This window comes from Balaenoptera borealis, assembly GCF_965194805.1.
Source record: "Balaenoptera borealis genome assembly, chromosome: 19".
Classification (NCBI taxonomy): domain Eukaryota; kingdom Metazoa; phylum Chordata; class Mammalia; order Artiodactyla; family Balaenopteridae; genus Balaenoptera; species Balaenoptera borealis.
In genome coordinates this window covers 52,116,125-52,144,046 of record NC_138878.1, presented here as the reverse complement: position 1 = coordinate 52,144,046, position 27,922 = coordinate 52,116,125, and the positions used below count along the sequence as shown (strand labels likewise).

General features: G+C 43.7%; 2 protein-coding genes across 5 annotated transcripts in view; both read left to right on the top strand.

Moving 5' to 3' along the window:
* Positions 1 to 6,643, top strand: part of LOC309616220 (zinc finger protein 550-like) — a 35,419-nt gene extending 28,776 nt beyond the window's left edge. For 2 of the 3 annotated variants that reach the window (XM_082366558.1, XM_082366556.1), the window contains exon 5: positions 51 to 6,643. In XM_082366558.1, coding sequence (XP_082222684.1) covers positions 51 to 133 — 83 coding nt within the window. In that variant the 3' untranslated portion in view covers positions 134 to 6,643. The remainder of the gene's footprint in view (positions 1 to 50) is intronic. The other variant, XM_082366557.1, reaches the window with a different exon arrangement.
* Positions 6,643 to 27,922, top strand: part of ZNF599 (zinc finger protein 599) — a 28,506-nt gene continuing 7,226 nt past the window's right edge. Inside the window, exons 1-3 of one of the 2 annotated variants that reach the window (XM_082366504.1) lie at positions 17,332 to 17,485; positions 19,430 to 19,556; positions 21,571 to 21,666. In XM_082366504.1, coding sequence (XP_082222630.1) covers positions 17,468 to 17,485; positions 19,430 to 19,556; positions 21,571 to 21,666 — 241 coding nt within the window. In that variant the 5' untranslated portion in view covers positions 17,332 to 17,467. Of the gene's footprint in view, positions 17,486 to 19,429; positions 19,557 to 21,570; positions 21,667 to 27,922 lie in introns of both variants that reach the window. The other variant, XM_082366503.1, reaches the window with a different exon arrangement.

Below are 27,922 nucleotides of genomic sequence, written 5' to 3'. Positions count from 1 at the left end.
GTTCATTTGTGCCTTTACTCAAACATTGCTGTCTTGTTTTTCCATGATAGAGTATCCTATTCCAAAACCAGAACTGATCCACCTGCTGGAGAATGAGCAAAATCTAGGCATGCTGAAGAGAGGCCTCTCCTAAAGTGCCTGTCCAGGTGGGTGACCAATAGCCAGCAGGTGGCGGGTCACTGCACCCTGCAGGCCAGTAGGGGACCACTGGGAAGCCTCTTGTCATGACCTCCCTGGGGGCCCAGCGGCCATGGAGCCCTTTGGCCTGTCCTCTCACCCAGTTACACTCTTCCCCATTACTTGGGGGGGAGTAGGTTGTCTTAGGTAAATGTCGGGCTGTAGGTTCCATATCTTTGAGATTAACACCTGGCTTTGTCTCTCTTCAGCTTTGTGACCATGGGGATGTTGAGTGATCTCATCATTGTTAGAAATAAGCTAAGTTAATGCCAGCTTATTTAAATTAATGCTAGAAACTATAATTTCAGCAGCTCAGCACAGGGAGTTTTGTTTTTGTCTTTTTCTTTTCCTCATTCATGTCAAGATCTGCGTAAGTCAGTGGGAAGCTCTGTACCACACAGCTCTTCAGGGAACAAGGTACCTTTTATTGTCAACATGTGGCTTAATTTAGGCTTTCCTGGCATTCTCTGTCCAGCAGAGGGGAAATGAGAGAGGAATGAAAGAAGTCATACCCACTTGTACACATAACATTGCCATCACCACTGCACTGACATCCCACTAATGAAACCTGGGCATTTGGCCACACCTGTATTCTCAGAGCTAGGAAATGGCTTAGCTGTGTGCCCAAGGAGAAGAGAAAATGGGTTTGGTGAACCTCTACTTGGTCTGCTACACTCAGTTAGAAAATGATAGTAATAATACTGGGTTGGCCAAAAAAGTTCGTTGGGGTTTTTCCATAACATCTTACAGAAAATCCCGAATGAACATTTTGGCCAACCCAATATTATCTCATTTTATCCCATTGGATTGTTTGAGGATCTAACTAGAAAATATGTAAACTTAGTATAGTACCTGACACATAGTGCCTCACAAAAAGTTAGCTTTGATATTGATATTGATATAATGTATGTAATGACATTCATCGTAATGAATAAGAGTAATATCATACATTTCCTTCAGAGCTCAGATGAAAAGAGCCTTTCTTTCTCTACCATTAATACCTCCATTTATACTCTGCACCCCACCATTTCCCACCTTCTTTATCCATTTATCTCTCCATATATGCATACATTTTTCTCTTTGTCAATCAGACACTCAGAAGCAATCCTTTCCCCATGTCATCCCTTCTGTTCTGTAAAACGTTTAGGTGTCTTTGACTTTGCCTGTCCCACAGCTGGGCTGCTGAGAGCACCTGAAGCCATCACTGTGTTGATTGGCACCATATGAGAGTGATGGTCTCTCTTTCTCTGGTAGTCCCTCTGGCTGCACAGCCAGCTACATGCTTCTGCCCAACCCCTCCTCAGCTCCTTGGAGTTTGTTCCAAAATTTCACCCCTCTCCTCAGTCCCACGTCTCCACGTGAATGTCTCAAAGGCATTTCATATTCATCATGCCTGAGAAGGAACTCATGATCTTGGCCACTCCTCCTACCTCCCTAGTCATAGTGAATGGCCCTGCCATCTAGAAATTGAGAAGGCAGGAAACACAGACAACAGCCCAACACCTCTATCACCATCAAGCCTAACATCTAGCCATCCCGAGGCCTGTCCATTCTACATCATACACATCTCCTGAATCCATCAGCTCATCAGCTTCAGCACTAACACCCTGTCCATGCCATCATCATCTCTTGCCTGCATGATGCTGACAGACTCCCACCTGATCTCTGCACATCTGCTCTGTGCCTCTGGTCAGCTCTCTCTCCTTCATCAGCTTCCCCAGCCACTCAGACGTTATTACAAATTCGCAGTTGCTGAAGTCTCAGTAAATAACCAAATCCATGTTAAAAATATAATTGCTTCCATCTTCAACATTAGTGGACTCAACCTGGACTGAAGCCCTGCTAATGCGATTAATATGGGAAAACCCTTCTCAAGAGGGCAGGACTCACTCAGCACTACAGCACCCACACTGGGGAGAAGCCATATGAATGCACTGCGTGTGACGAGGCCTTCAATCACAGGTCACACCTCACAAAGAACCAGCATATTCACACTGGACAGAAAGCCTATGAGTGCAGTGAATGTGGAAATACCTTCATAGACCACTCTGATTTTATCCAGTGGGGGAAAACTCTTGCAGGGCAAAGAATGTAGAAAAGCCTTTTGTGACAGCTCTTCCTTAACTTGACATACATGGATTCATGCTGGAAAGAAGTCCTATAAATGCAGTGAACATGGAAAGACTTTCACTTACCACTCTGATTTTGTCTACATCATAGGACCCACCCCGGAAGAAAGCCCTTTTTACTGTAAAGAATGTAGGAAAGCCTTTTGTGACAAGCTATCCTCAATTAGACGTGTGAGGTCTTCTTCACTGGGGAGAAGCCCTATGAATGCAGTGAATGTGGAAAAGTTGTAAGCCTTAGTTCATCCCTCACTAGCCACTGAGGGATTCATAGTGGAGAGAAACCCGATGAGTAAGAGAAACGTGGGTAGATCTTTCACGCGTGGGCAAACCTCGGTCTACTTCAGAGGACTCATAGTAGGAAAATGCCTTTTGAATACAACCACTGTGGCAAATTGCTCAGTCAGTGGAATAATCTTACTCAACATCTGAGAATTCATATTGAAGAGAAACCCTATCATCCCTCAGGTACACAGTCTCTGCTGTAGCTATGCAGGGGTTCAGCTGCCTCAGGTAGCTGAACCCCTGCATCACAGAGGTTGGAGGTCCTCCTCTCCTAGATCACACCTTGGTTCCACACCAGGAAGATCTGTGCTGTAACATGGCTCACACAAAAACACGAGCCTCCAATTGTTCCAAAGCAGGAATGATGCACAGTCCAATGGAGGAAGGACACCGTGGGGTTCAGTTCTCTCATTCAGTCTTCACTCCTGTGTCCAAAGGGGTCTGGTATGTTCTTGCTGGTATGATAGGCAAGAGTCATGAGTCATCCTTCATCCACATTACCACACACTGTGTCCTTGACACATCATGGATAGTAAAGACACATGGTGACTAAGACTTGGCTCTTGAGCAAGAATAGAACTCACCATATAGTGTGGGAAACACACATGAAAACAGGTGCAGTAAAGCAACTCTGCTGCTACAATAGAAACCTGTCCAGGGCCCCCAAAGGCATAAAGAAGAGTAGGTTCAAAACTTGGATCTTGGAGGAAAGATGTACAGGGGCAAGAGTAGTCTAGTTGCTGGTTGCTAAGGGCTTGGATACTGAGTATAGATTGGAATTCCAGCACTTCTGAGCTATTCCCATCACCCGACTTTGACAAGTCTCTTTTCCCCAGGCTTTAGCATTCTTGTCATTAAAAATGGGAAGATGATCAATAAATTATAAAGCACAATAAGGAGAGCAGAATAGGTTTCATGCAGACTCCTTTGTAGGCATGGAAGCCGGGTTCAAAGATAGGGAATAGTATTCCTGCAAAAGACAATAGCATGGGCCAAGATTTTGAGGCTGCCAAGAGCTGGGCCAGTGTGGAGAGGAGGAGAGTGGCAGGCGTGAAATAGAGTGGGATGCAGAGATGGACGCACAGGTTTTTGTAGGCCACGTGAGAAATGTAGATTTTATCCTAATTGCTCTGGGAGGCTGTGGGAGGGTTTCACTAGGGCAAAGACATGATCTGATTTGTTTTTAAATCTCCCTCTAACTAGTGTGTGAGAAATGTACTCAGTAGAGCCAAGAACAGATGCAGGGCATGTGGCCAAGCCGCAGTATAATCCAGGAGTGTGTTGATGGTGGACTGGCTCAGGACTGCAGTGTTAAGCTTAGGGGGAAGAGTATGACCAGGGACATGTTAGGAAGCAGAGCTAACAGGATGTATGGATGTATGGGTGGTTGAGATAAGGGGGTGAACCCCAGGGAATGACTTTTTCCATCTCTTAAAAACCCACTGCATACATGGGACTGCAGGGCGTGTCCTAGTCTCATGTTTAGATTTCTCAACCAGTACACAGTAACAGGTTGAGTGAGTGAAGCCAAAGGCTGCCATTTCTGGGGCATAGAAAAAGCAAGACTCTTCCCTGTCCCCAGGAGGGTTACTTGGGCAGTTCATTTTTCTATGGCTTTGTTTCTCTAACACAGAGGGGCCTTGGCCCTGCCCAGATTAGATGATACTGGGAAGGAGACCATGTCGGTGGTGGGCAGAGCTGCAGCTCTGTGGGGCACCATTCCCAGCTACTTACCAAGCATCACCGAGGGCAACTCAGGGATCTCTAGGTCTTGATTTCCTTCTCTGTAAACTGGGCAGGTCACCCCTCCAGGCTGCTGTGTAGATTAAAGGACACAGAGTCTGTACACATATGTATGCTTGATATATGAACATGTTTAATAAAGGGCAGCTATTTTTGTAATTACTATCACAGTTTTCCTTCTTTATACTGTCCTTTCCCCACCCCCATCTCCCTCACCAGAGAATGCTGCTGACCTAGGGATTTTCTGAATAAAAGCACATGTACTACAGTTTCCCAATGACATCTCAGCTGGCTTTAGGCCTTAACGTACGTTGGTTGTGACCCTGATGACCTTCAACATAAGATCTTGGCACCTCTCCAGCCAAATGTAGGACATCCCTACCCACCCTCTGGCTCCTTTTCCACTGGTGGTGGCTGAGGATGCCATGGAATTAGTCGTGCTTTGAATGAAAATTTAAATTCACTGAAAATTAAATCCCTCATACAGGGTATTTTGGGCCAATAAAGATCACTAACTGCTAATTTGAACATTTCTCTCATATTCACTTAATGTAACAGTTGATGTATTTGGCTTTAAATATATTCTTCTATTTTGTAGATTTCTTTGCCTCACTGTTCTTTAGGTGGTCATTTTTTATAAAGTTTCCATTGATTACTTACTTACAATCCAAATATTCTTTCTTCTAGTTTGGAAGTGTATACCCTGATTCTTAGTATTGTTTAATCTAAAAATTACAAACACTTGTTTAACATAATAGAACAAGGAGTTTCAAACACTTTACCTTCCTCCTCCACCATATTAAGAGACTTAGAACATTAACCAATTTGTCCCATCTCAATATATACATATTATTAAAAAATAAAATATTGGTTTTCAATTTAAATATATATATACATATATATATATATATATACATGTTATTGAGGCTATACATGGTAATGCTATCATTCTGACTTCATAATGGAATATTATTCATGTTTTACACAGATAATGAGCACTTTTTAAATCCACAGATGCATCTCTCCTTGGATCCTCATTTCTTCTGTCATCGCAGATCTTTCACCTGGGATCACTTTTCATCATCATTATATAGAAAATCCTTAAAGAAGAATTTTGTTTTCTGCAGGTTAATTTTACATTAAATTTCTCATTTATGACGTGAAGTAGTTTATTTCATACTCTTGCTTCAGAAGCACTATTGATTTGTTTAGGAAGCTAGGTTAGCAGTTATTTCTTCAGCAGTGTGAACAGGTCCCTTCCACTGTGTCTCTGAACCACAACTGTATGTTCGTAGTCTCCAGGTCTGACGTTAGGTTAGGAACAGAATTTCTAACATTGATGGAGGCAGTGATTGAATGGGCTGTGGGGTTGTCACATAAAAAGGTTGAGCGTGCTGGGGGTGTGAGAGAAATAACATAACAGGTATCTCGTGGCCAAATTGATTGATCGTGTAGAAACTGGCTAGGTGCTCAGCAATCCCTTTTTGTCTTCCTGGACACCCAGCTTCCCTTACACTTAATTCGTGCTTGCTTGTGGATGGCAGGTTCAGGTGATGGGCTGATGAAGTCTTGATGAGGGCGGTCCCTGGTGTCTCTGAGTCACTGGTCATCAGGCTGTGCCATCTCCTGGTCAAACATATGTACCTGGGTGTGGCTGCTTTGAGAGCCAGAGGGGAGGCAGGAGCAAGGTGAAGTTCCTGAGAATTAGAGATGAACGGTGACTTGTCAACTGCTGTCACACTCTTGAAATCACGTCACTTCCACTTGAGCTTTGGCCTGAGGGCAGTTAGACATGATGTTGTCAAGTGTCGAATCATATGGCCTTGTAAGAATTCGCCTGTTAGGCAACAGGCCTGCCTATAGTTATGAAACCCTTCTTCGTGATCTATTTTTAAGAATAAAAAATTTTAAAGGAGCCAAATGGTGCAAATTAGGTTTTAGTCATGTTGAGTCTGACGTTGCAGAGACCCCTGAGTGGAGGTTATGAATAGGCAGAACTAGACACACAAGTATGGTGTGCTGGGGAGGCTTTCAGGTTATAAGCATCCAAAACGTGGCATCTGGTGTATGGATGAGTATGGAATTGTGGGTTAGATTTAGGAGGTGGAATCTTCTGGTCATGGTGGCAACAAAAATGCAAGGAAAGAAAGGAGAGGGTGGGGGCCGAGGACCGGTTATCTTGCTCGGGCAAATGAGTGAGGATGATGGGCATCACAAGGACAGGAGAGCGAATACAGTGGCCATGAAGGGTGCCTGCAGGAAGATCAGGGTCTAGCAGGTGGCCAAATATTCCAAGGGGGAATGGATTTTAGATTGATGCTGAGGTTTAGCAGGAATGGAAGTAAAATTACAATAAGGCCTGGCCTAATGCTTATTCACCCCTGTGTGGACATACCAGGCTCTTGACCTGGTGACCATTGGTGATGAAGGGACAGAATGTGCAACACAGATGAGAAAATGATTGTGGGCATCAGACATCTGTGTGTAGTTATGACTGAGGTTGAAGCCAGGAACAGAGCCCGGTGGGAGGCCGTCAGAGCAGGATTGGGTGCCGCCCTTGCCAGTGGGTTAAGTCATGTCTCCCCTAAAAGATATGTGGAAGTGCTAACATGCAGCACCTCAGGATGTGACCTCACTTGTAATTAGTCTTTATAGAGGTAATTAAGCTAAAATGAGGTCATTAAACTGGGCCTGAATCCAATATGCCTGGTGTCCTCAGAAAAAGGGGGAAATGGACACGGAGACAGATACAAAGGGAAGATGATGTGAAGACACACAGAAAATGGCCAGGTGACTGGAGCAATACATCTACAAACCAAGGAACACCAGGGACTGCCAGCAAACACCAGAAGCTACACAAGGCAAGGAAGCATTCTCCCCTAGAGCCGTCGGAGAGCATGGTCCTGCTGACACCTTTATTTCAGACTTCTAGCTTCCAGAACTGGAGATAATAAATTTCTGTTGTTCAGTGTGTGGTACTCTGTTACAGCAGCACTAGAAAACTAATACAGGGACTTCCTTGGTGGTGCAGTGGTTAAGAATCCGCCTGCCAGTGCAGGGGACATGGGTTCGATCCCTGGTCCAGGAAGATCCCATATGCCGTGGAGCAACTAAGCCCATGCACCACAACTACTGAGCCTGCGCTCTAGAGCCCACGAGCCACAACTACTGGGCCCACGTGCCACAGCTACTGAAGCCCACGTGTCTAGAACCTGTGCTCCGCAACAAGAGAAACCACCGCAATTAGAAGCCTGCGCACTGCAACAAAGAGTAGCCCCCACTCGCTGCGACTAGAGAAAGCCCGCGCACAGCAACGAAGACCCAACGCAGCCAAAAAAAATTCATTAATTTAAAAAAAAAAAGAAAACATACAGAAGGTCTTGGGCAGGATGAGATCCTGGTTGCATTTGCAAAACGCTCTCTGAATGCCAGGTGCAGAGTGATTTGTGGGGAGTCTATGGAGAAGGCTAGGGTGTGGGCCAAGGATTGGGTAGCAGTGGTGTTGGGGGTTCATGGGGAAGGGGGGGTCTAGAGTTATGAGGGAAGTGCAGTCTAAAGAGTGATATGCATGTAGGGAGGAAGTGTTAACTGTTGGCTCCAGGGCCCTGGTATTGGGGATTGAAGAAGAAGACTGAGTTATGCTCTTGGTGCCACCAGGAGATGGGGTTGGGCCTTGTGTATTCATCGTGTCTTTTTATTTTCTGTATTCATGATGGGTTGACGTCTTGGGGGCCTTGCTGATCCTGGAGAGACTGCCCCTCCCAGAGCTAGCTAGTTCCTAGAGGCAGTAAGGAAGTTACCTGTGAGCAAGTCTTTGATATGCAAACCAACCAATCTGGGTCCATACCCCTACCCACCTCCTCTTAGCAGGCTCCTGCAGCCTAGGACACTATCCCCCTGCCCTAAATTGCCCCAGGGCCAGGTACTGGACAACTAGATGCCACCTCATAGCCCAGAACTTACCAAAATTATTCAAACTCTCCAATCCTAAACCTGCTCAGCTTGCCTACCCTGCTTTGCGCATTCCTTCCTGCAAAACCCACAGTGGTCTCTGGCGCCTGTTTTCTTCTCACTCCTCTGCCTCTTGACCAACCCTGGTGCCTCCCCATGTGGCCCTGCATGGCTTGCTGTGCTCCTTCCTCTTGGGAGTTGTAAGTAATAAACTCTTCTTTCAAAGACAGTTTTCGCCATGTCTGTCATCTTACCATACCTGATAAAAACAAACCCCAGGTACATTTTAAAATACCCTGCCTACAAGGCCCAGAGCTTAGTTGGTGTCTATCTGCCTGCCTGTCTGCTGTCACTGTGGGTTAACACAGTGATCAATGGGGTATTAGTTGAGAGTGAGCACCAGTGTCTGGTATCTCCTCTGAATTGCGAAGTTGGGGAAGAAGTTGAGCATGGGATGGATTATGGGAGGATGGACTGGGGCCCTGCCGATCATGGAATCAACTGCCCCTACACAAAGGGCTGTATGACCTTTGAGGATATTGCCATTTAGTTTTCCCTGGGGGCAATGGGGACAGCTTGATGAGGCTCAGAGAATCCTGTACTGTGAAGTGGTGCTGGACAAGTTTGCACTTATGGCTTCACTGCATAAGGCCTTCACATCTACCCCAGTGACCTGAGCTGGTTTCTGCCTGTCCCCTTCTCCCCGGAGGCAGCTCTCATTCCCACAGCTGGAGCATGGGCACGTCTTCCTTCCCACTTTCCTGGCATATGTGCCAGGGTTCCAGGGCTGAGCTGTATGCACTACTCTAAGCAGTATAGTCCTCTATCAGCCCCAACAACTGCCACCCTGAAGCCCTGCAGATAAGGGGCGAGAGTCATTCATCTTGAGGTCAGCCTGGTGGATCCCATCTGGCTTAGCCATTCCCTCCTTAGATGGTTGTCCAGTTCTGGGACAGTTCTGTGATTTGGGTTCTGCCGCCCCTTTCAGCTGACATTTCCTGGGTTCTGGCTGTGCCAGGAATTATAGGCACTGACATAGGCACTATTTGTCTGGGACCACTGGATTATTCCTGCCAGACATTCCTCAGAGGGGTTGGTTGGTTTGTTTTATTTTGTTTCATTTAGGTTTTCTTTCCTGTAGTCTATGGTAGAGTAGTTCACCTGGGCAACTTCACCTACCATATCTTTCCCTTAGGACTCTCATCTTCTAGGCCCCCAACTGGAGTTGAAGGACGAGCCCTACGTGCTTGAGCCGAGCAAACGTTACTGCAACTGTGGCAAGAGGTGCTCAAGGTGGTCCGGCCTTGCTGAGTGGGAGCTGGGGGACGGCATGACGTCAGGACTAGGTTCAAATCACACCAGCGACATGTCCCCTGTTCACTATTGTGTTCCAAAGCTAATGGCCATACCTCCTCTACATCATTCCTTCCCCATTCTTGAAACTTGACCACTTGTTATTTCTACTCTGACTGTGGGTCCCTGGCTGCACTCCCCACCCCCCTGCAGTCTCCACATCTCACCCTCTCCACTACTCACTCCTCAGGGCTCTCCAACTTGGCCTATGATTAATGTGTTGTGACTTGTGCACATTTCTGTTAATAGTCCCTGGACACCAGCAACTCAGCTGTAATCAGATTTTCCTGGGGCCTGGTTCTGCACAGGGTTCGTGTGTTACCGGCAGCCAAGGCCCTGCTAAAAAGTGTTTACAGAGAAGTAACCTGAAAACCCTGCCTCTCCATCCAGTTCCATGTCCCATCCTTGTATCCTTGGCTTTGGTGAGTATGTGGCACTCTTAAGGCTGCCCCTAGATTCTGTGACCTTTAGAGGCTTACTAGGGCACAGCATCCCTTCCTTACCCTGACCTCAACACCTTCATCTTCCCAACAATCCCATGCACTCATTCCTGGGTCAGGCATATGTTTGTGATGGGCTGTTTCCTCCCACCAAAGTTAACAATAATTTCTCCAGCATGTCTCAGCTTTAGTGTTCTGGCACGGAGTGGAGGTGATGGGTCCCCTCCTGAGCATAGTAGGAGTGTCGCATGTTAGGAATCCCACTCAGTTAGGTCCTTCCACTCAGAAGACCTACCTCTGTGACATGCATGGTCTACTCTTGAAAAACATTTTGCACCTGGCTGGATACCAAGCCATACACCCAGGGCAGAGACCACACACTGGTGTGGCATGGGGAGAGGGTTCTGATTTAGTGTAAAACTTCACCAGCAACAGATGCAGCAGAATGTCAAGAAGTCCATCAGAATTCTGGGAGAAGGGAAGGGGCTCCTTTGTAACGAGCTGTAGAGATGACACATCAGAGAAACCTTTCAAATGCAGGGAGGTTGGGAGGAACTGCTTGGTCACATCAGGCTTTCTCCAGTGTCAGGTCACTCACCGGGGAATGACCAGGAAGGGGAGAAGCCTCACAGGAGCACCAAGTGTGCAGTGGCCTTTCCCACTGTGCACAGGCGTTACAAGTGAAGTGAATTTGGAGAAGCCTTCAGCTACAATTTCACACTTGGTCAGCACCAGAGAATCCACATTGGATAAAGGCCTTATGAGTGGCATAGTGTGGGGAATTCTTTAGACGGACCTCCACTCTCATTGCTCATCAAAGAGTTGACAATGAAGAGTTGAGTTATGAGTGCAGTGAAAGTGGAAAAGCAGACCTTACATTTCTGAAATAAACTCCTCTCCGTCTTGATGCACAATCCTTTTCATATATTGCTGGATTTGATTTGCTAAAATCTTATTGGGATTTCTGCATGGATGTTCATAAGGAATGTTGGTCTGCATTTTTCTTGTAATGCCGTAGTCTGGTTATGGTATCAACAGAATGCTAAGTTCACAGCATATATTGGTTAAACATTCCCTACTCTTCCACTTTTTGGAAGAGTTTGTGTAGAATTATTACTTCTTCCTTAAGTGTTTGGTAGAATTCACAGTGAAGCCATTTAAGCCTGCAATTTGCCTTGTGGGAATGTTTCTAAATAGAAATTTAATTTCTATAATAGATATAGGGCTAAATAAATTAACTATATTTTTTTTTCTTAACTGAGCTTTCATGGTTTGTGTCTTTAAAGGAAATTGTCCATTTCATTTAAGTTTTTCAATTAATGCCATAAAAGAAGTTCACGATATTCCTGTATTAACATTTAATATCCATAGAATCTATGGTGATGTCTGTCTACTCTCTCATTCTTGATTTCATAATTTGTGTATTCTCTATTTCTTGATAAAATTTGGCTAGAGGTTTATCAATTTTACATATCTTAAGGCTTTTAGTTTCAATGAGTTTCTCTAGTTTTTGTTTCTTTGTTTCATTGGTTTCCATTTTGATCTTTATTATATCCTTTTCCTGGTTTCTCTTATTTTTCTAAATTCTTAATGTGGAAACTGAGATCCATGATTTAAGACGTTTCCTTTTTAAAATGTGTTTAATGTGATACATTTCCCTTTAAATACTCTTTTAGCTGCCTCCCACAAATTTTGATATGTTGTGTCTTCATTTCCATTCAGTTCAAAATACTTTCACAGAACAAATATCTTTAAAATTGATAAAGTCTCATTTATCAGTTTTTTCCCTTTTGTCCTGTGCAATCATGTCTAAGAATTCTTCATCTAGGCTTCACCATTTTCTCTATTTTTCTATAAACCTTTCATAGTTTCCCAGGTTCATCCACATTGTATAATTCCTTGTGTCATTCCTTTTTATAGCTGAATAACATTCCATTGTATGTTTATAGCACACATTGTTTATCCATCCATTGATAGAAATTTCAGTTATTTCCACCTTTTGGCTGTTGTGAATAGTGCTGCTATTAACACTGTGTGAAAGTATTTGTTGAAGTACTTGTTTTCAATTCTCTGAGGTGTATACCTAGCCATGGAATCATATGCCATGTGGTAGTTCTATGCTTAACTTTTTGAGGAACCACCAAACTCTTTTTCCACAGCAGCTGACCCATTTTACATTCCCACTATCAATTTTTGATTTTTGCATGTTGATATTGTACCCTGAAACTTTTCTGAATACATATAGTTTTTCTGGTAGATTCTATGATACTTTCTATATTTAGAATCATGTCTTCTGTGCATAGAGGTAGTTTTACTTTTTCCTTTCCAAATTTAATGCTTTTTGTTTCTTTTTCTTGCCTAATTTCTGACTAAAACTTCTAGTACAATGTTGAATGATAGTGGTAAAAGCAGGCATCCTTGTCTTGTTCCTAATCTTGGGGAGAAAGCTTTCAGTCTTTCACTATCGAGTATAATTTTAACAGTGGCTTTCTTGTAAATACCACTTATCACATTGAGAAATTTTTCCTCTATTTCTAGTTTTCTGAGTGTTTATTACTATTATTCTTATTATAGAAAGGTGTTGGACTTTATCAAATGCATTTTCTTTGTCAATTGAGATTATCATGTCTTTTTCCTGTTTATTCATGTGGTCTATTGATTTTCTTTTTTCTTTTTTTAATGTTATTTTATTTTATTTTATTTTATTTATTTTTGGCTGCATTGGGTCTTCATTGCTGCACACAGGCTTTCTCTAGTTGCAGCGAGCAGGGGCTACTCTTTGTTGTGGTGCACAGGCTTCTCACTGCATTGGCTTCTCTTGTTGTGGATCACCGGCTCTAGGCATTCAGGCTTCAGTAGTTGCAGCGCATGGCCTCAGTAGTTGTGGCTCTCAGGCTCTAGAGCGCAGGCTCAGTAGTTTTGGCGCACGGGCTTAGTTGCTCCACAGCATGTGGGATCTTCCTGGACCAGGGCTTGAACCCACGTCCCCTGCATTGGCAGGCGGATTCTTAACCACTGCCCCACCAGGGAAGTCCCCACTTGATATTCTTATACTGAACCACTCTTGCATTCCTGGGATAAATCCACTTGGTTGTGGTGTATAATCCTTTATAAATTTTTAAATGATGTTGGATTTGGTTTTCTAATATTTTGTTGAAGATTTTTGTATCTATTGATATATTCGTAAGGGATATTGATCTGTCATTTCCTGCTAATATCACTTCTCAGTGTTCTCGTTGGTAAAAGAGGGACAATGGACATTAAGGTACAAACTTCAGGAGGGACAGCAGAGTAAACAGAAGCTGACATCATGCAGTCCCCTGAAGGATGGAATAGTCTCACCAGGTTCAAAGGTGGGGAACAGCATTCCTGATAAAGGAACTAGCATATGCCAAAACCCCTGGGCTGAAAAGAGCTTGGTCTAGTGAAGAAAGCAAGTGAAGCCAATGTGGCTGAAGGAAGAAAGTGGAAGGCAGTGAGATACAGGGCACAGGGGGCTGGGGCACAAGTCTTCGTAGGTCATGATGAGAAGTTTGGATTTTATGTTAACTGCTCTGGGAGTCCATAGGAGGTTTTCAGTAGGATAGTGACATGATCTGTTTTTGAAATAATTATAGATTCAAAATAAGTCATAAAGATAGTAGAGAAGTCATGTTACCCTTCACTCAGTTTCTCCCCAATGGTTACTTCTTAGGTAATTAATTATTAGAACATCAAAACCAGGAATTTAACCCTCATACAATATGTGTATATGTAATACTACATCATTGCATCATGTGCAGAATTGTGTAACCACCACTGCAATCAAGATACAGAACCATTCTATCTCCATGAAAATCTCCCTCATGATATCCCTTTATCCCTTTATAGTCTCTCCTCCTCTCTCCCCCTCTCCTCTCTCTCACTTGCACACATACCGTTTTGTGCCTGGGTCTTAATCTTTAAAGGTGACTGAGTGACAACACGGAGAGCTCAATGCCATGGGTAGGAGCCTATAATGTCACTCATAGTTCCCCTGGAGACAAGAGGAATGGCATGCCATGCAGGGCCACTGGAGATTTTGGTCAGAAAACAGAAGCAGGAGCAAGAGATAGGTTTAGGCCACAGACTTTACTGGGGTTTCCATGAGAGAGGCAAGACAGAGCAGGGTAGACAATGTATATTCAGGAGGTATGGCTGCCCTTAAGAATTGGCTAGCCCTAGAAGGGGCAGCTCTGACTGGGGAGAGACTACCCCTCCCAGGGCTAGCCAATTCTTGAGGATAGCAAAGGACTCAGCCCAGAACATGCAAACTAACCAATCCAGAGCCATACCTCCTCTATGTGCCTGTGTGCCCCAGGAAGCAATATTCCTCTGCCTTAATCATTCCAGGGCCAGGTACCAGGCAAGCAGCTACCACCCCTATAACTTAGAGCCCATTGAAATTATTCAAACTAGTTGAATATAAATTGTTTACCCTGCCCTGTCTGTTAGTTTGATAGGAATTGTATTAAAACTATATATCAGTCTGGGGAGAGTTGACATCCTTACTGTGTTCAGTCTTCCAATTCATTAACACAAAATATCTTTCCATCTATTTACATCTTTAACATATTAAAGTATAGATTTATAAATTCCTTTACTTCCATTTGGACAATATAGTGGATTTAGAACAATTTCCCCATATTAAATTATGTGTTATTGAGGATATATATGGTAAGTTCATCTTTCTAACTCAAAAAGGAAATATAATGATTTCATATAGCTAATGAGTGGTTGTATAAATGCACAAACACACCTTTCTTGGATACTTATTCCTTTTATCATTGCAGAATTTTCAACTGGAATCACTTTACTTTGACCTTAAACATGATCTTTAGATTGTCATTTTCTGAGGGTTATTTTTCCATTAATTTCACATTTTTGTCCTTAAATGGTCTTATTTCACACTGTTCTTGGAAGGTACTTTGCTGTGCATAGAAATCTCAGCTGGCAGGGGTTTTTTTCCCAGTAGTTTATGTCCTTCCATCATGTCCTTGACTGGCAGTTGCACATCAGGTCTGGGTAGAAGCCACATTTAGCTTTGTTTTGAGCTTCCTGATCTTAGAGGAACAAAATCTGGTCCAGATGCGTAATATGACACATCACTCTGAGATTCTAAAATTTAGATGAGATCAGAGATAGGACAGGGTTTTGGCTTGTCACATTAAGGAGTAAGTGAGAGTGTGGAATGTAGAGGATAAATAATAAAAAGGATACCTGATGACCAAATTAAAGGATTGTGCTAGAAACTGGCTGGGTGGTCATCAATCCATTTGGGGACCATGTGAATGAGTTGCGGGTAATGGAATATGGGCAGAAGTGATTGTGAAGCTGTCATCATTATGTTTTCTCATTTCTGCTCCATCCTCGGAATGCCTCTTTGGACTTAATGCTTTCACTTCTCACAACCCCCAGGATTTACTGCCATCTTCTTGTGGACTCTAAGTTTGGGTGATGGGTTGACAGTCCCTTGATGAGAACAAGACTTGGTGACCCTGAGACCCTGGGTGTTAGACGTGGCTGTCTCATGACCATTCATTTGTGCCTGGCTGCCCTGAGGGCTGGAAGGGTGAGGTCCTGGTTCCTATGAATTAAAGATGAAAAATAACGTCATCTTAACCAACAAACTAGAAACCATGTCAACTTGACTCTTCACTTAGGCCTGCAGGCAATTACTCCTGGTGATGCTAAATTTTGAATCATGTGGCCTGTAAGGAAGTATCCCTTGGGCAATAGATTTACCTATATTATGAAACTCTGCTGCATGGACCATTAAAATAAAAACAAAATTACATGAGCCAAATGGTACAACACTGTATTATGTAAAAGTCTTAAACACTACTTAGGAGGCTTCTTGTTGAGCCAGAGAGTCAATATATTTCATGTTTTGAAAAATATCACCAATGACTCTGCAAAGAAGTATATCAGACTTATTCTCACAGCAGTGTATGCCAGATCCTTGTGAAGACATTGCCAATAATACTAATATAAAATAATAAAATGATAGCAAAAGCTCTAAGTACTTATCATTATGTTAGGCCTAGTGCTAAGCACTTTTTAGTTATCTCCCAGGAAGTAGATAGTTTTGTCTCATTCACTGGAATTTAAAGAGTCCAGTTCTTAACTGTGTTGGAGCATTAAAATCCCCTGCAGGGCTTAGGCACAGGTACGCGGCCCCACCCAAGAGCACATGATTCAGTATGTCTGAAGTGGGGCCTTAGGACTTGTATTTGTAACAAATTCCCAGGTAATGCTGATGTGGCCTGTGGGTTGGAAACCACGGATTAGGGGAACACTTTAAATTACTATCTTAAAGAATAATATTCGAGCTTCCCTGGTGGCGCAGTGGTTGAGAATCTGCCTGCCAATGCAGGGGACACGGGTTCGAGCCCTGGTCTGGGAGGATCCCACATGCCGCGGAGCAACTGGGCCCATGAGCCACAACTACTGAGCCTGCGCGTCTGGAGCCTGTGCTCCGCAACGAGAGGCCGCGATAGTGAGAGGCCTGCGCATAGCGATGAAGAGTGGCCCCCGCTTGCCGCAACTAGAGAAAGCCCTCGCACAGAAACGAAAACCCAACAGCCAAAAAAAAATAAATAAATAAATAAATAAATTTACAACAACAAAAAAAAGAATCTTCATTTTTCATTGTAAATCCTGGCTCAGAGAGGTGAAACGCTGCGGCAGGAGTACAGTGCGGAAGGTCAAGGCATGGGTCACGTGTTACAGACCTTTAAGGGCGGGGCATTGCCTGAAGGGACAAGGAAATCTGCGTGCCTTTAAGAAGAAACGAGGCCACGCCCCCTCGTTGGAACCGCAGGGTACAGTTTTCACAGAAAACAGGAAGTGAGCACCCCAGTTCACCCGGATGCAGTCAGAAATTACGTTACCCACAAGGCAGTGCCTCGAACGTCGGCGGCGGGCGCAGAGTTAATAACGGACGGCGGAGGCGGGTGTTGCCTGCTGCAGCTTGCGCGGAGCTTCTGGCGTCGGGTCTTAGGGTGTCGTTTGGATGTGGCCGGTCTGTCCTTACGGGCCTTTATGGCTGGAGCACTGGGCATTGGCCGCTTCTCAGAAAAAGGTCAAGACCGAGCAAAGGACCGCGAGGAGAATGGGACCCACCTCTACGCTTTTGTATGAGCCGTGACCCCCGCCTCGAGCGGGTTGTCAGCCGAGCACTCTCCGAGCTCTGCCCCAGCTTTCGGTCTCCGCAGCTCCCGGAGGCGGCTCCCGGGGCCTTGTGCGCATCCCACACCGCGGACACTCAGGTCCCAGGTGCCCCCGTCCAGGGCTGGCCTGAGGAGTCGGCTGAGCCCGCTGGACCGGCTTTTGTCGCCGTCTCTCGTTGTCCCGCTCTGCCCACTGGGCCCCATGGCGGCGCCGGAGCTGGTGAGTGGAGGGTTCCGCAGGCCCATGTGCGCTGGGGTCGCTGTCAGCACAGTTCCACTCGCTATGATACAGGGAATCCCGGGACCTTTCGCCTTTCCCTCTTAATACTCTCGGATCTGGAGGTCCAGTGAGAATGGGGTGTGGGAACCACAGTGCTAATCACTTCCAACCCAGGCTTCTGAATCCGGGCCAGGGGTTCAGGTGTTATAAGGAGAGGCACCCATTTCTGGCTCTAACCTTGAGCTTGTCGATTGGCCTCCATTCCCTCGGGTCTAAAATTGGACTATTAACTATTTTTCTTTCTCGGTTGAGGGAACTGGAGAGGATATGCATGTGACATGTGTCCTTCAGTGCTCAGCAGGACCCAGAGAGCATCACTCTCGATGTGGTTTCCAGAGAGGGACTCTCCTGGTCCTGCTGTTATCTTAGTCTCACACCCAGGTGGAGTCTGACCCTCAGGCCTCCCTGCCTCGGGCCTCAACGCAGCTGAAAGCTGGGAGACTGGGATGAGAGAGCCCCTAGAGCAGAGGTGAGGTGGGAGCAGCGTTTTTGGAATTGCTGCTCCTCTGATAGGAGTAGAAGTTCCCTGGACAGACCAGAAGACAAGCCAGTCACTGAATTTATCTTTGCAGATGCCATCTGGGTACTACAAGTGAAGTTGGCTTGCCACTTATGGCAGTGAACCCATTTTCCTAGCACATTTACTTATATTTGAAAAGTGAATCCATTACAGTATTCCTTAATGACAGTGCATAGGAATGTTGTGTCTCAAGGCATGTAAACACATGGACAGGCCTTAAGTTATTCTGCAGCATGCCACCTTGTTTGCTCTCATCATAGCTCTGATCACCTTCAGAACTTCTCTTATTTACCCATTTTTCCTCACCTGACTTGCTCCCTAACTTCATTCCAGCCTTGTTCCACCTCCACTCAGAGAGGTCTTCCCCAGTTGCCCCATCTAAAGTCTCCCGTATCATAAAGTCTCCCATAATCTTTGTAGTCATTTCACTCACTTTTGGGTTTTTTTTTTCGGAGCCCTTAGGGCCATATGACTTTATCTTCATCATTTATTTAGTTTCTTGTCAAGGATCTTTCCTTGACAAGAGTGTGAGTCCTGTTCTCTGCTTTATCCCCAGGCTTAGAAGAGTGCTGGCCCTGTACCAGGTGTTCAGTAAGCAGTTGATGAATGAAAGAGTCTACCGTCTGGGGCTCCCATCATACTTAAATCTAACTCCCCCACCGCGGCTGAACCAGAGGGACCTGGTTTCAAATCTTGCCCCTTCTCATTAGACATATGACTCTGGGCAGCTTGACTTTGAGTCCCCATTTGCTGATTGTGAAATGGAGACAGTGATGGTGTTTACCCCATGGGCTGCAGGAGGATTAATGAAATTCACAAATACACACTGAGCACTGACATGTGCTGGGCACTGCAGTGTTTGCTTTATAAACATTTTCACTTAAATTCCCACAACAACATGGTGAAGTTGGTACTATTATTGTATTAATGTGGAAATTGAGGCTCAAAGAAATTAGCATGAAAAGGCTGGATTTAAGCCCCAGGAAGTCTAGCTCCAGACCTAGAGACTTTTAGTTGCTTTAACACAGCATCTAAAGCCCTTAGGTGCAGGCAAACAGTGCAGACCAGTGAGGCGCAGCTGCTGCTGCTGTTATCATTACTTGAATTACAGTAATGGACTCACAGTCCACACAAGATTACCATTGTTTTGTGTCACTCTCCAGTGGATTCCCACATAGGCGGCTTTTCTCTCCTGCACCTTTGTATTCTGTCAAAGGCACCATCTACCTCCCTCCTGAGCCCAGCACAGACCTAGGTTCTCAGGAGATACTCAGTGATTCTGGCCTTGGGTCTCTCTGGACTTTTGCCACTAACCAAGCAGTAGACTCGTACAGGCACCCCACCACCTCTGTTTGACTTTCCAGGCATTGGTATCATTTGAAGATGTGGCCGTAACCTTCACTGGGGAGGAATGGAGACATCTGGACCTGGCCCAGAGGACCTTATACCAGGAGGTGATGCTGGAGACTTGTGGCCTCCTGGTCTCACTGGGTAAGGCCTCTCCTGTGTGGTACCCACAGCCTCTTTCATTCCACTGTCTCTCGCTAAGCATGGCTGGTTGAGAAGATCTGAGGAACCTGCCTTCCCTTCTCCCTCCAGCCCCAGCATGTTCTTATCTAACCTCCTCTTGCTTGGTTTCCTTGTCTGCATCAAGGATTGTTGTATAACAAACGTAGTTCTTCTCAACACTTTTACCCAAATGTCCAACATAAGCTGACCTCAGTCTGACATCCTTATTCCAGATTCCCATGATCTGGAATTCAGCTTGATTGTGTCAGATGTCCTCACAGCCCAGTTAACAGGACCTGTGGTTAATGGGACGTTCTCCGAGAACATGGTGAATTAGACAGACGGGAAGCTATTTGTCATCAGTGCTACTGGTATCTTTCTAAGCAACACAATCTCAGCTAAAAGGCTTCTTTGACCCCTGGTGCCTGCACAGTCGTCCCTTATGTCCTAAGGCCTGTGCCTTGCTTCTCTGAGGCTATGGGAGTTAATTTTAGAGAGTACACAGACATGTTTTCAAATGGCATTGATGGGCATCTGAGAAGGCTATTTCTTTTTCCCTTCTCTTTCCTGCCTCTTGACTGTTGTTGAGAGAGTCTGGGCTTAGTGCTGAGTCTTTAGCGTTCACATGGCTGTTGGCTGGTTTCCCCTTCAGCAGAAAGAACAGCCGCAGGACTCACAGACTTGAGTCGGCAGCATGAGCTTGCTGGGACCATGATTATTTTTGTTTTATCATATTTTTATAGTAACCTTCCACTTAGCCCCAGTGAACTAATATCTTTAAAGTGCTTAGAATAGAACTGGGAACATAGCAAGTGCCACACATGCATTTGTTATATATAATAAATTAATAAATCCCGAGTGTTCTGCCACCTAAACCTTAAATGTCCACTTTACCCAGAAATGGTTACCTCTGACAGGGCTCTCCCATCCTTGTGTCCACATAGTCTCTCCCAGGAGGTCAGTCATCAGGGAAGTAAATCCAGTGTTATTTTATGACAATTGTGATTAGTTGTTGAAAGGAGACATCTGGGGAATAGTATTCTAGGTGGAGGGACCAACACGAGGCAAGTCCCTGAGGGGTCAGGGAGCTCAGGTCTAACAGAGGCGAAGGAATATCTGGTTCACCTTTTCCACAGCCACATCACTGAGCTCGGTGCCAGGCGTATGGCAGACATCAGTGAACATTTGCTCAGTGACAGCTGGGTGCATTCTGGCTTGCAGTACAGGATTTTCTAATCAGAGTTTCTGTGGTCCTGGTGTCTAAGTCATTGACTTCTCTCCAGAGTCCTCCTGTCCCTTAGCCTTCGAATTTGGCAAAATATATTTGGCTGCATATACCAGAAAACCACCTCATACAGGTTTCACCCTGAAAAAAGTTGATTACTTCACCTAATGAGAAGCCCTGAGGTGGTGCTGGCTCCTGGGTTGGTATCTACCAACCCAGTTCTCTCTGTTTGTCTGCTTTCTCTCCTTGGTCCAGATCATCAGGCCAGCATCCTTGAAGTGGCCACAGGATGATGCAGCAGCAAGTAAGGCAGCAGGTCCCCACATTCAGCCCTGTCTTCCCAACCTGGATTGAAGGCTTTTTCTTCAGAATGGGTAGCAATTTTAGGTCATGGCCTACCTCAGATAACTGTAGCAATTTTAGGTCATGGCCTACCTCAGATAACTGACTATCAGTTGAGTTAGTCTAGTGTTTTTAGCCATCCTTGGGCACCAGAATCACCTGGGGAGCTTTGAAAACAACCAGAGCTCAGTTTTTATGCCCAGAGATTTGGTTTAATTTGTTCTGTGTTTAGAACAGGCGTGTCTAAGTAGTTCTGATGTATGGGAAGGTTGAATCTTATTGATTTAATTAGGGAAAACCTCTGGAAGGAGTCATCCCCTTTCTGGGGTTTCATGGTGGTGTGTTAAAGGTGTACACTCCAGTATACTTGAGAGTTTTCCTTTTGTCTTTACCTGTATACCCGTGCCCCATTTATTTCTCCATGCACAGGGCATCCTGTTCCCAAACCAGAGCTGATTCACCTCCTGGAGCATGGGCAAGAACTAAGGACAGTGAAGAGAGGCCTCTCCAGAAGCACCTGTACAGGTGGGTGGCATGGCAGCTGGCAGACTACCAGGGAGTGACTGCGTCTGAAATTCCATGGGCAGTTTCTTTTTGCAGCCTTCCTGGGGTCTTAGGTGGTCATGGAACACTTTGAACTGTGTTTCCTCTGTCTTCCCAATCCCAGCACACTCTTTGCCTTTACTAGGGTTGAAATGTGGTATACTGGGTAAGAGATGGGCTGTAAACTTGGCCACTTACTAGCCTCATGACCCTGGGGAAGTTGCATGATCTCCCGGTGCCTTTGACATCAACTCAAGGCTGAGTTGGTGCTACCTGCTCTAAGAGATAACTCCAAAATCTTGGTGGGTCAACTGGTTAAGACTATTTCTCATTTGTGCCATGGTATAATGTGGGTCAGTAGGGGAGCTCTGTACCACGTATCTATTCAGGGACCCAGGTGTATTCTATTGTCAGTATGTGGCTGTAAGGTGGCCCTGGCATCATCCAGCTGGGCAAGAGGAACAGGAGAGAAGGGGAGTAGTCATATCCACTTGCATACACAGTCACTTCCATTCACATTCCATTGACAAGAACTGGGCATTAGGCTACGTGTTTTGTCATAGAAATGTGGTTTAGCTTTGTGCCCAAGGACAAAATACCAGGGATATGATGAACATATACTCAGTTTGCTAAACTTAGCTTATATTAGAAAAAGATAGAGTAATAATAGTTTCTGCATCACTGTATTGTTTGGGAATGTAATTAGATAACTTGAAACTGCTTATTAGGACATTGCCTGACCCAAAGTTAGTGGCTTAATAAATTTACCTACTAGTAATATTCATATATTATTACTCATAATGAATAGAGAACAATGTGGAAACTTCCTTCCAGATTCAGAAAAGACAGTCCTTTCTTTTTCTGCAGATTACTACCTCCAACTATACTTTGCATTCCCACTCTTTTCTACCTGCATCCAATCATTTATTTATCTATACATCCCTGCATGCATCCATCCTTCCATTTGTAAATGAGATATTCAGAACAGTCCCTAGCCTTGTCATCTTCTTACCCTCCTGTCTTGTAAAACCTTAAGGGGACATTTGCCTTTGTCAGCCCCACTTCAAGTGTGTGGATAGCACTGACGCAGATTCGTGATCTCTCCCCTCTAGGGTTCCTTCAGGCTGCTCAGCCAGTCAGTGAGTATCTCTGGCCAGCGCCTCCTCAGCCCTGCTGAGTCTGTCTCAAGCCTTCACCCCTTCCCGCAGTTCTCCATCTTCACTTGAATGTTTCAAAGGCACTTCACACCCATCATGCCTAAAAAGGACCTCATGATCTTGCCCACTCCTCTCGTCTCCCCATTTCAGTGCATGGCCTTGCCATTCACTAAGTTGAGAAAGCCAAAAACAAACTTGAACAACCCCTCAACACCTCCATTTTCATCATTCCCAATATCCAGCCATCCCTGAATCTTGATCATATTTCATCATACGTTTCTCCTGAATCCATCATCTCCACCAATTCCATCAGTTCCAGCACTATCACCCTAGTCCAGGCTATAATCATCTTTTGCCTGCGTGATGCTAACAAATTCCTAACTGGTCCCTCCTGTATCTGCTCTGTGCCTCTGATCAGCTTTGTGTCTTATATCCACTTCCCCGTCTACTCACACCTTATTCCAAATACCATCACCTCCCTAGCCACTGAGATCTCAGCATATGACCTAGCTCATTTTGAAAATAAAGGCCATTCACTTGTTTTTCTTGCCTTTTAACCCTTACTGATTTATCCCTGTGGCTTCCTTCTCACCTCTCAGAAGAGTTCTCATCCCCGGCCATGGCTAATTCCCCAAGCAGCGTCTAGGTCATACCTTCACCTACCTTCTCAGGTGTATTAGTTATCTATTGCTATATAGCAATATTAAAACTCACTCATTATTTAATATTAAAATATCACTCATGTATTATCTCTCATCTGTGGATCAGAAATCCAGGCACAGCTTAGCTGGGTCCTCTGCAAAGCTGCAATCGTAGGCAGCTTACAGCATGTCAGCTTACTTCTTCAAATCAAGTAATGGTGTGAGAGACTCCATCAAGAGAGATGTTACACATATACTTTATCTCTTACATCTTACATTCTGTCACCTTTGTTATATTCTATTCTTTAGAAGTAAATAAGGGTCCTGCTAGGATTCAGGCAGAGGGTATCAAAACTGTGTGAACACCATGAGGCAGGGATTATGGGAAACCATACATGAGTCTGTCCACTGCGTCAGGGAATGTGCATCTTCATTTATTTCCTACCTCTTGTATATCTCCATCTTCTCTCTATTCAACGTAAAACACGTGGTCAAGTTTCTGACACTTGAGGGAAACATTTAAAAAAAAAATGCTCTTGGCTCTCCAATACCCTCCAAAAGTTGTAGACTCTATTTCAGCTGAACTACCAAGCTTCTTTGAGGACTTTTCTCATTCTCAGAAGAGACATCTATACAGACCTCCCCTTAACTATTTTCTGTAATTTTTGTACTGAGGGGTAATTTACACATAGTGAATGTACAAATCTTAAAGTTCATCATTATGAAATTTTACATATATATAAGCCAGAGTATCCACCACACAGGTCAAGAAATACAGTATTTCCAGCACCTCTCAGGCTTTTTGTGCTTCCCTCCTTATTAATATCCCCTTCTACAAAAATAACCAGTGTTTAGACTCTGTCACCATAGATTAGTTTTGCAGCTTTATAAATGAAACCCCACAGTACACAATATTGCCATGTCTGTCTTCTTTTGATAATCATTATGACTCTGGAATTCACCCTTGTGGTTGCATATATTTGGGAGTTAGTTTCTCGCTGTGCAGTATCTCAATGAATTAATAGATTATATATACCTGTTTTCCTGTTGATGGACATTTGGCTTGTTCTCCATTTTTGGAATATTATGAAGAATGCTGCTATGAATATTCTTGATCATATTTTTTGCTGGCTATAAGCATGCATTTCTGTTGGGAGTATACATACGAGTGGACTGGTTGGATCATGGTGTAGTTACATGATTAGCTTTAAAAGAAGCCATCAATCAGTTTCAAAGTGACTGCACCGTTTCACATTCCCACCAGCCATGTGTAAGAGTCCTCATTGCTTCAGATACTAGTGAGCAGGTGGTATCTGCCCCTTTACTCTTTGAGTAGGGGTATTTCTCAGCACCACACTACTAAAAATGTTCTTACAGGTTATTGTTGACATTCTGATTGACAAATGCAACAACTGTGATAATGATAAGAGACATTGGTCTAAAATTTACAGAACACTTGCCATGCACTGTGATGATTGATTTACATACTTTTTCTCATGTAGCCTTGTTATGAACTGAATGTCTGTGTCCTCCCAAAATTTGTATGTTGAATCCCTAACACCGCAATGTGATGAAATTAAGGTGTGGGGCCTTTGGGAGGTGATTGGGTTTAGATGAGGTCATGAGGATGGAGCACCCATGATGGGATTAGTGGTCTCATGTGAAGACAAAGAGACCATGGCCTTTCCTAGGTGTGGTGTGTGGTGCTGGGTGTGGTGGGGAAGAGAAGGAGAGTTCTCTGGTGTCTTTTTTTTTTTAAATATTTATTTATTTATTTATTTGGCTGCGTTGGGTCTTGGTTGCGGCACCCGGATCTTCGTTGCCGCATGCAGGATCTTCGTTGCAGCATGCGGGATCTTTAGTTCCGGCATGCAGGATCTTTAGTTCCGGCATGTGGGAATCTTTTAGTTGTGGCATGCAGAATCTTTAGTTGTGGCATGCAGGATCTTTAGTTACAGCATGAGGGATCTTTCGTTGCAGCATGCGGGATCTAGTTCCCTGACTAGGGATCAAACCCGGGCCCCCTGCATTGGGAGTGAGGAGTCTTAACCGCTGGACCACCAGGGAAGTCCCCTGGTGTATCTTCTTATAAGGATACTAATCCTCTCAGGTCCCTACCCTTATGACCTCATTTAACCTTAATTACTTCTGTAAAGTCCCTATCTCCAAATACACATTGGAAGTTAGGGCTTCAACACATGAATTTTGGTGGAACACAAACATTCAGTCCATACCAAAATTTGTTTTTTGAGTAAATACAGGGCTATTCAGATATTCTGTTTTTTCTTGTATCAGTTTTGGTAATTTGAGTCTTTTAAGGAGTTTGTCCACTTCATCTAATTATTCTATCCATTACTTTTTAAGGTGGTTTCATCTCAAAATGGTAAATTTTATGTTATGTATATTTTACCACAGTTTAAATTTTAGGTATGTATTGTACATATTTTTATAATGCCATTAAAAACTGACATTCTCAAAAAAATATTGTTCATCGTACTCGTGTATGTTTTGCTTTTTTATTTGACTATTATAAAAAGTATCCATTTATGTTGTTGTATAGGATTTGTACTTTTCATTTAACAGTACATTACTAAGATTCATGATGCATGAAGCTATAGTTTACTCATTTTTTTCTTCTGTAGTTATTTATATGAGTATAACACAATGTATTCATCCATTTTCATGGGAATTTTCTTGTTTCTAATTTTTTGTACCCACAAACAATACAGCCATGAAAATTCACATGCATGTGTTCTCACAAACATGTGTAGGAATTTCTCTTAGTAATATTCCTAGGACTAGAATTTGGGGATTATAAGTTAAGCAAAAGGAGAACTTTACTAGATGATGCCCTGTTGTTTTCTAAAATGGTTATTTATACCCACTTACACTTCACCTGCCTTGTATGAACAATTCCATGGATCCATACCCTCTCTAACACTTGATAAGTTTTTTCAATCAGGTGAATATAAAATGGTCTCTCATTGTGGTCTTAATTTGCCCTTCCCTCATATCTAAGAAATTTGAGTTATCTCTTCATATGTTGATTGGCCAATATACATCTTCTGTGAAATATCAGTTCATAATACTCTCAGTTTTCATTTTGGATGTGGAGTGTTGAAGTCCCCAGCTGTAATTATAGTTTTGTCTATTTCTCCTTTCAACTCAGTTTTTGGTTTGTATATTTTGAGGCTCTTATATTTGGTACATAAAGATTTAGGATTGTTATGTCTTCCTGGTGGATTAATCTTTTTATCATTATATAATGTCCCTCTTTGTCCCATTTTCTTTGTAGTCTGTTATCTGATGTTAATATAGTCCTGATGTTAATATAGCCATCTTTCTTTGTTTACCTTTTTAAAAATTATATTTAGTTTAGTCAGATTGATTAGTCTTTTATAAAGAATGCTTCTGTATGTTTATGAAATCTTCCTTTTTCCCAAGATCTAAAAGATAGTCATTTTCACTATTTATTAAAAGTTTTTAATCTTTAGCTTCTGACAGTTAAGTCTTAATCAGTCTGGAATTAATTTTTTGTTTTGTACAAGGTAGAAATACAATTTCATTTTCTTCCATTGTGGCAAATAATTTTTCTACATCCATTTATTGAATACAGTCAGGCCCCCTACATATGACCAAGTTCTGTTCCAAGAGCGCGTTTGTAAGTCCCATTTGCTTGCAAGTCCGACAAAGTTAGCCTAGGTACCCAACTAACACAATTAGCTATATAGTACTGTACTGTAATAGGTTTACAAGACTTCTCACACAAGTAATACATAAAAAACAAACACAAACAAAAAAATAAAACATTTTTAATCTTACAGTACAGTACCTTGAAAAGTACAGTAGTATAGTACAACAGCTGGTATACAGGAGCTGGCATCGAGTGAACTGGCAAGAAGAGTTACTGACTGGAGGAGGTGGGAGATGGTAGAGCTGAAGGATCATCAGCAATAGGAGATGGAGGGCAAGCTGCAGTTTCACTCACGCCTGACATTGATGGCACAGGTTCTGGTTCCGTGCTGGATTCAATTCTGTCTACCCTCTTGAAAAAAACGATCCAATGATGTCTGGATAGTAGCTATTTTTTTCTTGTCATAGATGACACGGTAGCACTGGATTGCATTCTGAACGGCTGCTGCAACCTTTGTGTACTGTTCTACGTTTGGGTCCTGTGCCTCAGAAACTAACAGTGCCTCCTCAAATAAAGAAAATCCCCTTGCCATTTCCTGCGTCATGAATCTCTTTGGTTCTTCAGTTACTTCTTCCTGTTGTCTCTCTTCATTCTTTCTCTGAGCCTCCAGTTCCATCCGGTCTTCATTAGTAAGCTCCATGTTCGCATCTTTGAAAGTTCACAACTTGAAGGTTCGTATGTAGGGGACTTCCTCTATTCCTTCCTTTTTCCACTAACGTCTCTGCTGCTTTTGCCATAAATCAAAG